At 54.1% G+C, this 11,674-nt stretch overlaps 1 protein-coding gene across 1 annotated transcript; it reads right to left on the bottom strand.

Annotated features, from left to right (window-relative positions):
• Positions 1-4,308: 4,308 nt before the first annotated feature.
• On the bottom strand, positions 4,309-11,079 carry VWA5A (von Willebrand factor A domain containing 5A). Its single transcript, XM_009324513.1, is given in 19 exon segments — positions 4,309-4,388; positions 4,588-4,714; positions 4,923-5,146; positions 5,601-5,807; positions 5,987-6,168; positions 6,514-6,550; positions 6,553-6,616; positions 6,761-6,925; positions 7,275-7,314; positions 7,316-7,375; positions 7,893-7,972; positions 8,272-8,417; positions 8,880-8,967; positions 9,241-9,368; positions 9,802-9,889; positions 9,892-9,915; positions 10,070-10,212; positions 10,567-10,789; positions 11,035-11,079. Coding segments are annotated over 19 exon segments (2,151 nt in total).
• Positions 11,080-11,674: the final 595 nt, after the last annotated feature.

Raw genomic sequence — 11,674 nt, 5'->3', positions numbered from 1 at the left:
AACACTCAACCGTATCATCATCACAATCATTGAGCTCTATACAATCACAACACTCCCTAACATACAGGGCCACCCCACCGCCTCTCCTTCCTGACCTGTCCCTTCTGAAGAGTCTATAGCCATCCATTGCAGCACTCCAATCATGAGAGTCACCCCACCATGTTTCTGTGATGGCACAAATGCCCCGGCCACAGGACAGCCTCAGCAGCTCCTTGTAGCGGAGGAGCCGCAGGCAGTGCTTGCTCAGGGCTGGTGGTTAAGACACTCGCCTGTCCTTGCCTGTGTCTGAAAGTGCAGCGAGAAGTTCCCGTGTGACCATGCGAACGCCCTTTCCGTTTGGCAGTAGAAATGATGAATACAGCTGTTTTCCATTAAGAAAGCCCTGCAGTAGCTCGAGTGACCCTTCCATGCGCGGGCTCCGTGCCGTGTGCTGCACCCTGGCCGGAGACCCAGCTGATGGTTTACAGCTTGGCGTTCCCAGCATCTGAAGGGACATCAAGTTACCTACATTATCCTCACTTTTGTTATAGAGTTACCTTTAATAAATAGCATTTTACATGATAGTTTACAGGGTCTGAGCGCTTTTCTTACTGGGATCGTAGCGAACCAGAACCTCCTAGTGCAGAATAGGAGGCAAAGGTCTTCTCCAGGCCACCTCAATGTGTCGGGTGGGATGATCTTGAAACCTCCGTGCCCTGAGTGTGGACACTAAGGGCCGTACGCAGGTCTTGTGGACCTCAGGAGGTTGGTAGCTCTCACGGATCCGAGAGTGCTTGTCCTAAGGCATCAGAAAGTGCCTGCATAACGATACCACTATACTGCCGACAGTGACCATGGCTGTGTGGCTAAGTTTTTGACAGGTACCCACTGCCAATTGTCAGAGTTAATCATATCACAGCTATATTGTAGTCACACACTGGCAAATGTAAACAAACATAGCTGACACAAATGCACCCGCTATTGCTGTGATTGTCGTAACCACATGGCACAGTCTGTGTAAGGTGTTACAGATCTCTACACATATACTTCCTCTAGTCACAACAGTTTCTTTCCTCACTGGCTAATACAGCTTTACACTTTCCTCCCCAATAACCGAGGAAAACACACAACTGATGTCATATCATATCAGATGCCCTTTCTCCTGTCAGTAGAATTGGCACCGCAGGTATTGAGCACCTCTGAGCTTTCCGCTGTGGTTTTAGGGCTCTGTGCTCAGTGTTGCTGGTAAGAGGCTGAGTGAACAGAGGGTGAAGTGGGGAAGGAGCATAATCTAGTGCATGCTTGTGGTAAATGCCCATTACAAGCCTGAGTGCGTGCTCAGGGGAAGTCCATGCTTGAGGAACAGAGCCAGACTGCATCCGGGTGTTTCTGCAACATTGTGGATAAGCACAATGATGTCCCTGCTGATTTCCTCCCCATGACTTCCGAGCCTTCATAGGGAGATGGAGATGGTGAAGGAAAGCACCTAGGTCGTCCAGAGAAATCCTGGGATGGATAGGCTGCTCAAAAAGGTGATGCACTCAAACTCTAGTACACCTTCCTCCCAGGCTGGGATGAATTGTGTCTGGAAATGCTGATGACAGGTGGAATTAGGACAGATTCCCCCACTGAGCACTGTGAATGAAGAGTTTCCAAATCTCCTGGGCAACTGGATGAGAGTTAGGTGTTAAAAACCTGAAGGAGTGAGATGAAAACCCAGGCTACAAAGAGAGAGGGAGTGTTTTAGGGAACAGCCCAGCGGGAGATGAAGTGAGAAGTATTGGCCACCTTGACCTATGCTCTTCCCGAGCTCCTCCAGCATCTCAGCTGAGGTGTGTGGGTGTCTCAGGGCTGGGTTCAACACCACAACAGCACAACTGTGACTCAACACCCATAACCATGCTCTCTAGAATTTCAGAAGGGGTAAGCAGGAGAAAGACATCCAGGAAAGGGTGGAACTAAACCACACATCTTTGCCTCTCGTTTTCACTACATAAAGACCCACTGGCTAAATCAGAACAGCCCATATGTGCCTCAGCAAACATGGCACTTTCCTCTAATCTTCGGCATAAAGTGATGACTTTTCCTGTGATGGTGCCTGGGAATGCAGACTCAGGTCTGGGTGTCACCTGTTCTGCCCCGTGTCACTTCCCTCCCTATTCTCTCTGAAACCCCTTATCTCACAGGAAGGCCAACAGAACGTTCAGCTCTTTCACTCTTCCTTCCATAGGTGAAGCTCTGGGTCTGAAGCACCTCAATGCCATTTCCTAGTGTTATGGAAGTAATCAGTGTCCGGGAGGGTGTCTCCCTTGGGATTTCAGGGAGTGAGCACTGCGTAAGTGTACCCCTGTGGAGGAGGAAAGTGCTGAGCTGGTGCAAACTGTTTCAACACCTCAGGCAACGGCTGTCCCTCCCCAGACCTCCAAAGCATTTCAGCCTACTCTGAGAAAAAGAGAAACTGAGGTGGGGCAACAAGCACAGGCTTTTCCAAACTGATGCAGCAGAGCCAGGTGAGGCTCTGGAAAGGGGATTCAGCTCACATCCTGTAGAAGACTATAATGGGATTGACTCCTTCAGAATTAGGCAGCTGTGGGTGGCTGAGGTTGCCTTTTCAGCCTCTGCCAATGGTCAACGGGGAGAAAGAAGCAGAGTCTGGTATTCCCTCCAGGCTACGGAGACCAACAAAGTATGATCAGATGAATCACCCGTGGGAGTCTCCTGGAGGGAAGAAGCCAAAACCTCTTCCTGAATCCACAATGCATTTGTTGGTGACTGAAGTAAGCTGAGCTACCAGTATTTCCTCACAGTCATGATTCACCTCTCCAAAATGTGAGGTCCCCAATGCCCTTCTTTCCTCCTTCTACACCCCAGGGAGTGTGGGAGGGCACATTCCTCTCAGCCCCATCCCATTTGCATCTCTGGGGAAAGCGACTCCTCTCTCTCCCAGCTGACCTCCCGGGCAGGAGGGGGTTGCCAGTGCACACAGACGTCTGGCTGTGTCTGCTCCAGACAGCGGAGCTGAAGCTTGAAGGGAGAACAGCATTTATTTTCAGAGGCACATGCTCCAATGGAGTTTAAAAGTTAAAGCTAAAACCAAGTTGGACATTAATCACCTGGCAGCTTTTCTATTACAGCTAGGAAAAGTTAGACATCAGTCATCTATCTGCTGGGCAAAGTGTTGCTACAGCTGCTACCGCTAAGATCAAGCTGAAATAAGTTCAAGCCAAAAGCAGCCTAGAAAAAGCCTGGCAAGTCCTCAGCTCTTGTCTTGCTAACCTAGAACAGGTCTGAGTTCTTCCAAGAGCAATGGCAGCACCGTAGTTACTGTATGACAATACACAGCCCTCTGGGAAGTGGCGTCCTTTCGTGCCCCTCCTGGTGACTCAGAGATGGCCCTTGGAAGGAAGGATCATAGGCCCAACTGAAATAAAGGCTATGTCACACCTTTTGGCTTACAGAAGATTCACTGTTTATTGGAAAATGAATCAGAGACTTTGCCAACATGGAGTGAGACCCATGAATTCAGGGCCCTGGGGCAGGAGAGAGTACATTGCGTGACTGGTTTGCTAATCAAAAGCTCCTGCAGTTCCACCTCCAACATGCTGATAGTTTAAAAATCAATCTCGCGCCACGTGAGTTCTCTTGGACATTATGATGGGCTGGGTCTGATGTAGATGAGAGTTTTACTTGCAAAACGATTGTTTTACATGACAATGCAGACAGGGGAGCTCCTGACACAGCCTGGTCTTTTGGGGTAAAGCGAAGAGGTCAGCAAGTGGGGTGCAGCAGGAGTCCTTCATTGCGAGCCACTGCTATTGTGCCTACTGTTGACACCTCTAAACACTCATCTTTTCTAGTGTGCACAGCACTCTCTTGCCAAGACAGAAACCATAGAATCAAAGAATCATTTAGGTTGGAAAAGACCCTTAAGATCATCGAGTCCAACCGTTAACCTAACACTACCAAGTCCACCACTAAACCATGTCCCTAAGTGCCATCTTTGGTGGAGGCCAGTAGCCCATTTTGCCAAAGCCGAATTCAGGAAGGGCAACCGCCGGGGAATGTGATGCTTCCTTCCCATTCCCACCTCCGCCCAAACCAAACACACTGGAGGCTCTGAACTCGAGGTTTTCTCTTGAGGAGTTCAGCATGAGACAGGTTCGGCCCAACTAGTATCAGACATAAGCAGTGAGAATTCATCTGTAATGTAAGAGCCCAGCTGGTAGTAACAATGGTATCACAGCACGGTAGGTGAATTTAGGCTATACTTTCTGGCCCTTTTTAACTCTGCAGGTGCTGCCGGTCTGTAGCACAAGGCATGTGTGGAGCTCAGAGCCTGAAGACACTTGGCTTCACACTGCTTCCAAGGAGGGTGTTGGCTGCCTCCAGGCATGTGTCCAGCTGGGACACTGCCCACTGAGAGACAGGGGCACTAGGAGAGTCAGGCAGGAGGGAGAGTCCACAGATGGAAAGGAGAAAGGGGGCACAGGACTCCTTCAACTGCCCCCAGGAAATTGTGGTCCTGCAAAGGGGTGAGGCAGGTCCCACTGGAGAGAGAAGGGAGGAGGCTGTGCTGTGGGGATTTTGAAAAGGACCCTCAAGACTCACCAGCTCGGCTGCACAGCCAGGTCACAGCCTTGGCCTCCAGCAGCTCACAAAGGTCTTGGTAACACTTGTCATTTCTGTGCAGCCAGGTCACAGCCAGCACTGTGGCCCAGATGCTTGGCTCCATGACCTGTAGGAGAACAATGACTCAGACTGTCTCGCAGTGCTGAGCATCCCCCCTGCCCCCTCACTGCTTCCCACCCCTTCCTTTGTGGCTTCTGGTTTCTAATCCCTTCATTCCTCTCTGGCTGCCCTTGGGATGCCAGCGTTGCCACCAGCCAAGGGGTTCCCACTGCCCCAGGATGACACGCTGCCACCATAAGAGGTTCTCCCCTTACCTCGCCAGGCATCTTTCCCTTGATTTCAGCCTCGTTGATTTCCAGCACGGAGGCCAAGCCTGAGCTGAAGGCCCAGGAGCCATCTACATTCTGTAGTGCCATCAGCTCCTGGCACTCAGCAACGGCTTCGGTGAAGCAAGGCCCAAAAACTGGAGAGCACAAAACAAATTCCATGGGATCCACATACTTGAGGGAAGAAATAGATGGTGGTGGTGGTTTACATGCTGTGGGAGAAGATGTGAAGAGGAGGGTTGGGAGAATCACAGGAAGATGAGCCCTCTCTAGTCCCCTGTGCAATGCCCCAGACTGCTCTTCTTTAGGCACCTACCTGCAGTCTAAGACCCTTCCTGCATGTCCCCAAAGCACTCCCTTCCATAGCCCTTTCTGGACACCCCTAACTCACCCCCAACTTTGACCATTGCCTCTTCTCCTCCCCAGCCATGTCCCAAGACCTCTGTTGATACCCCCTCAACACATCTTATCCAAATGTGTATTTATGGTCCAGCACCGTCCCTGTCCCCTCCCTGGGTGTCTCTGAGCTGGGTCTCATATTCGCTGAAGGACTTGCAGGTTTAAGGGTAACTAAGGGAAGGGTTAAAGGCAAAATTCATTGGTTTCCACGCCATGGGCAAGACACGGCAGCATAACCCTCCTATAAGACATTAGATTATCCCATACCTTTTGAGCAAGCCTCCCGCTGGGGTAGGGCAGCAATGCCACAGGTGAGTCGACGGAGGGCAAGCCATGACAGACACACTGCTGTCAGCCAGCCAGGTGGGACCCAGATGCTCGTAGGATAGCAGGAAGAGACTTTACTGGAGCCACGAAGCTCAACGATTTGGCAGGGGATGAGTGACTGGTGGAGTGGCAACAGTGCCAGGGGCCCTTCGAGGGCAAACAGGGAAAGGGGCTGAATTAAGTACATGGGAAAGAAGCACCTGGTGGTGATGGGGCCTACCCTGTGAGACTGGGGTTGCCCTGTGGCTGGGGTTCCAGCTCCAGTGGAATGAGAACATCCCATGGAGCTGCCCTACCAGCTCTTTCCCACGAGTGTCTTTCCTTACCTCGGTACCAGGTGACCCTCTGTGATGTGCAAACCCGCACATAGCTGTTGAAGGGGCAGATGATCCCCGAAGTGAGGCTGATCTCAACTGTGTGATGCCTTGGTTCATCCCCTGACCCACTTGCAGCCTCCAGTGACAACCTCTTCAGCAAGCGTCTGGCAGCCAGACGATGCCCAGCCAGCCTGGGGACAGAGTGGGGTGAGGCCTGACCCCCTGGCTCGTCTCCCTGCTGGGGAAAGGTGGACAGAGAGAGAGCCTGGACACCTGCGTTGTCTCCCTTCAGGGGTGAGGATGGACAGAGGGAAAACCTGGATGCTTGGGTCCTCATCTGTCTGGAGGGAAGTGATGCCCAGGTTCCTGGGTCCTATACCTGTGGGGTCAAAGCAGGGAAGGAGGGCATGCTTGGACACTTGGATTCTCTGCCAGTTTGGGACTGTGTGTGGAAGTTGGGAATGCATAAGCTATCTGGCCCCCTCTCAGCTGGAGTCCATGTTAGAAATGCATCTTCCCTTAGGACAGGCTCTCACCGGCCTTCTCCCTGTGGGCACAGTGGGAATTCAATCGTTGAGTGACATCCTCGCTGTCCAGGCTGTACTGCAAGATCACGACCCTTTTGGCCACCATCCTATCCTGGGAACACATAGGAAGCTAGTGGAGGTTACTGGGGCCACAAGATGGTTACTGGGGGATATTGGGCAGTTACTGAAAGATTACTGGTGGTTCCCGGGAGGCTATTGGGAGGTAACTGGGGTGACTGTAAGTCCCGGCTCTCACCTGTGCCTGTCCATGGATCTGGGCGTAGAGGAGGCTGTGTTGACCCTGAAAGATGGACTGAGGGGTGCCTCCCAGCACCTCAACCTCCAGGCCACGGGGCAGGGTCCAGCTCAGAGAGACTCCCTCAGCTGCTGGCTTGAGGGTCTGCTTCAGGCACTTCAACACCTGGGGACAGAGGGCAGGACACCACAGTTCGCAGCTCCACCAGGGTTCAGCCCATGGCCCCCGGTGTCGGGGGTCCCTGGGGGACAGTGGAATGTATGGGGTAGCCTGCGCCAGCTGGGTTCCCTGGGCACAGTCAGGTGTGTGGGTTATAGCGGGGCAGAGCCCAGGCACCTGGGTTCTCAGTGGGGTGAAGCAATGGGGTAGAGTCAGGGGAAGCCTGAGTGCCTGTGTTCTTGGGGCAGTTGGGTCTCGACTACAGTGTGTGGGCAGTCCAGGTGCTGGGGTACTTGGAAGTCAGTGTGTCTGTGGAATAGAGGGGGACCTGCCAGAGCTCCTGGGTTCCTACCACAACTGTCATACTGTTGTCAGAGGAGACGTAGGTAGCTTCACTCCCTGTCCAGGGCCGTCGCCAGGGCAGCCCTGTCCTCAGAGAAGCAGAAGGAGAAACACCTATGGGGGAATCAGGGAAAGGTGTCAGAAATGAGAGCCAGAGGTGGGTGCAAGGATGCTGGGATAGAGCTGGAGAACATAGGCTGGAGTTAAACCTGGGGGAACAAAGCTGGGATGCAGACCAAGGGGGCAGGAGGAAGGGCAGGGAGTGAGGGACTGGGGTTGGAGCTGGGGTTAGGCAGGGAGCTGGCAGAGGAGAGCTGGGACTTGGGGCAGAGCTGGGGTCAGGCTAGTGGGGCTGAGGCAGAGCTTGGGGGCACATCAGGGTGTACAAGCTCTGTGCCTCAGTCTCCCTGCTCACTCTGTGGAGGGTGCCTTGGTTGCGGGAGTAGTAAGCAAAGAGTCCCACACAGGGGCTTGGCACAGGAGAGCTGTGCAGGGTGGGAAGGGTCTTTGGGACACTGGAGGGGCCCAAGGATTGGGACAGGCACTGGTGAACAGGGGCCCCCATCAGGGATGGAAATGACTGGACAACCAAAGGGTGACTAGAGGACTGGGGGCAGAGAGTCCTTGTTACCAGTGGCTGTTGCGGTGACAGCAGACCTCTGCTGCGATGGCTTCCTTGTCAGGGGATAGCCCAGCCATGAAGATGAAGAGCTGGGAGACAGGGGACGTGAGTGGTGGGGCCCTGCACAGGGACCCCAAAATGGGGAGAGCAAGCCCCTGAAATGGCGAGAGGGGCCCAGGAGAGAGATGCCCTGTAGAGAGACTGCCCCAGGGAGAGATATCCACTCAGGGACAGAAACCTTCTCCATTTCCCCACACCCCACAGTATCCTTCTGGTTCCCTTGTGACCGCCATGTACTTTGGGTGGCTCCTTCCACCCACACTTGGGTGTCCTCCCTCTCCTCCTGGGACACCTGTCCCTCTGCCCCTCCATGCCCCTGCACCCAGACCTGGCACGTATGCCCGCGGGGGCGGGGGGTATTGTAGATTGAGTGGAGGGTTCCCAGCAGATCGGTGTCACCCAAACTGGAGCTGGTGGAGGGGATGCGCCGCATGGCCTGAGTCAGGTTGTCCTGAGTATATTCAACACTTAGCGTGCAGGGGACACAGCATGTTTGGAGAGCACATTGCTCTCTGCCGGCCCTAGCGCGCCCCAAGACCCCAAGACCCCAAGACCATAACACTTCCCACAGCTATGCCCTAGGATCCTCTGCATGTCCCTGCCCCATAGTAGTTCTTGAAGAGACCTGGCTTCATGGTTCCTACAAGACTCTGCTCAGCAGAACCCCAAGAGGTGCTGTCCCATAATGCCACAAAGATCCCGTCCCCAGAATCCAGCCTTGCCCTACAGTACCCAGTTGAGCCTTCCAGCACCCAACCTGGCTCCATACCAACCAGCCAATTTCAAAGCATGTACACCTGCCCTCCAGCATCTAACCCTGCCCCATAGCACCTATTCCAGCCCCACAGCACCCAGCCATGCCCCACAGTATCCAGCCCTACCCACCAGCACCTATTCCAGCCCCATAGCACCCAGCCTGCCCCATGTTTGCTCACAGGTAGATGCCCACAGACGTTGCTCCATAGCAGTAGATGTTGAAGGAGCAGCCCAGGGGCAGGCTTTTGAGAAGGAAGAGCAGGGACTCCTGTGGAAAGACACAGCAAGCAGGTCTTGGGAGGCACTTGTAGGGGGGTACAGATGCCTTTGCCGATAGTCTGGTCCTCCTAAAGCCTCTGGACTCCCCTGGATGACCCAAGCTAGTGCCCTGAACTCCCCTCAGCACCTGAGATATTTGAGGACCATTTCAGGCCCCACCAGTCCCTCCTCACATCTCTGTGCCTCCCTAAACGCCTGCACTGGCCCGCTCCCCTTCAACCTGCTCTTCCACCCCATCCTGGTCCCCGTTCTGTGGGGGTACCTGTGCGTGCTCAAGGAAAGTGGTGTCCAAGAGGAAGATGAACTCTCCAGATTGGCGTTGCCCAGGCACTGCCTCAGGGATGCTGGGTGCCAGTGTCACCACCACAATGGGGTCAGCAAGCAGGGAGCCTGGAGGATGTGTGGGGTGGGATGAAGGCCAGATAGGGACCCCCTCCTCCTCCTCATTCTGATTCTCATTGTTCTTTCAGCTTCCACCATCCCAGAGCCCGTGATGCCCCACACTCAATACCCTACTGTACTGTCCACCAATTGCACAGCCCAGTGCCCCACGTATTCCAACCCAGTGCCTCCAATACAGCTACCCAGTGAGCCCTAACTCAGAACTTCCCGTATGCATCCTGCTATATCTGATACCTCACCACAGTGTCCCCAGCACCCCACCCTGGAGCCCCAGGACCCAAACTATCCCATCTGAATGCCTCCCATTCCCATCCCAGTGTCCAACAATAGCTCACCCCCCAGAATCCCCAGTGTCTCCCTGTGCCCCAATGCCTCCTGCAACCTAGAGGTACCCCCATGTTCCCTCCCCTGATGCACGCACCTGGAGGGGCCACAGGATCTCCCTTCTCCAGCACAGCGCTGACTGCAGTGGGGTCTCCAAAATACACCAGCAGCTCCAAATCATGCTGACTGGGGGGCTGCCAGCCAGTGAGACCTGGAGGAGGGGTGCCTGGTCATGCACAGGAGGAGGGGACCAGACCCAACATTCAGCCAAGAGCACAGACACTGCTCCCAGTACATTCCCTTTTCCTCAGTGATGACACCCCTCCCCAGCTCCCCCTGGGATCCTGGCACTCAGGAGGGCATACCTGTGCAGTGCTGTGGTCCTGGGCAGTGTAGATCAAAGGGGTGAGGGAGAAGTTGGTCTGGACATTGGCCACTCCATGGGGTGACTGCAGGCTAGCGGTGAGTGGCAGGCTGTAGGGCAGCTTGCTAGTGTGACAATTCCAGGCTGCAAGGAGTAACACGGCACTGGGGAGGGCAAAGGCTCTCACTGCAGGGATGGGGGGAGCAGGATTTGGCATTCATATGTAGGACATATGGAGAGAATTGGGGGTTGTCAATAAGGCATATGGAGGGGTCCATGAGTCTGTTTATGGGAAACGTGTGGGAGGTGTGGATCCCCTCATGGGGCACAAGGAAGGATACGTGGATCTGTCCAGGGGCTGCATGGGGGAAAAATGTGGGTCCCCCTGTGGGTGCAAAGGGAAGTTGCATTGAGTCTGTTCATAAAGTACATGGGGAGTCTGTGGCCCTTCTGTGGGGTGTGTGACTGGGAGGACAGGTTCCTTGTGGGGTCACTCACCATAGAGTTTTGTGTAGGGATGCAGTGTGGGTGGCAGCACAAAATGGGCTGCTCCATCTGGCTCCCGTGGCAGCTCTTGCATGTAGCGCAAGGTCACGACCACCTCCCTGCCAGGGGACAGGGTGCCCAGGAAGCAGGCAAATACCTCGCCTGGATCCTTAGACTGATCCTGAAGGTATTCCAGATTCTCCCAGCCCCCTGTAGCCTCGTGCAGCTGCTGGGCCTGGGTGGGAAAGGGAGGGACAGAAAGCTGATCACCAGGCAGGCCATGGGCTGCTCATCCCATGCCCCTGTGGTGGTTTGCCCATTCGTCCCTGGATGCTGGAAGTGGTTGGGACTACTTCAAGTATGTGGCTGTTCCCACCCTGGAAATCAAGACTCGGTGACCAACGTTACTGAGGGTCTAGTGTGAGTCTGCCATAGAACAGTGTCTGCCCCCCGGCCCCCAGCTTCCTTTTTTCCCCATACCTCTGTTCCCCACCCGTTCCCTGTAGAGCTCTTGACCATTCCCATCCTTGTTTCACTCTGGGAAGATCCAGTCCAGGTATTTCCTCCTACAGCTGCCTATCCTGCTCCTTTCTTTGTCTCCCTTTGGGAGCATCCCCCATCCCCCAAATGTCCCTCAGCTGTCTGGATTTTCCTAGAAGTCCAAAGCTCTGACGCAACATTTCTGGACACCTGCAGGCAAGAAGGGTCTCCTGTAAGAGGAGAGATCCACAGAAACCACTAGGCAGCCCCTATCTCGTGAAGATTCCTTGCCATTTCCCCAGTCCTACACACATAGCTGGAAGCCCCAATCCCCCATGTATAGCGAGAGCAAACCCAGGGATTCAGAAATCCCTGTTGATGAGCTCTGGGACGTCACCAGGAGTATCTGTGCATTGAGGAGGTCTGCACCCCAGCCACACCGTGGGAGAACCTTGAAGAGAACTGAGGGATAGCAAAGGGAGATGGAGGGAAGTTGGCTTCAAGTTGCGCCAGGGGAGGTTTAGATTGGATGTAAGGAAAAATTTCTTTACTGACAGAGTGGTTAAACATTGGAACAGGCTGCCCAGGGAAGTGGTTGAGTCACCATCCCTGGGAGTATTTAAAAAATGGGTAGATGAGG

This window comes from Pygoscelis adeliae, unplaced genomic scaffold (genome assembly GCF_000699105.1).
Source record: "Pygoscelis adeliae isolate BGI_AS28 unplaced genomic scaffold, ASM69910v1 Scaffold255, whole genome shotgun sequence".
NCBI lineage: Eukaryota > Metazoa > Chordata > Aves > Sphenisciformes > Spheniscidae > Pygoscelis > Pygoscelis adeliae.
This window is presented reverse-complemented; position numbering and strand designations above follow the sequence as displayed.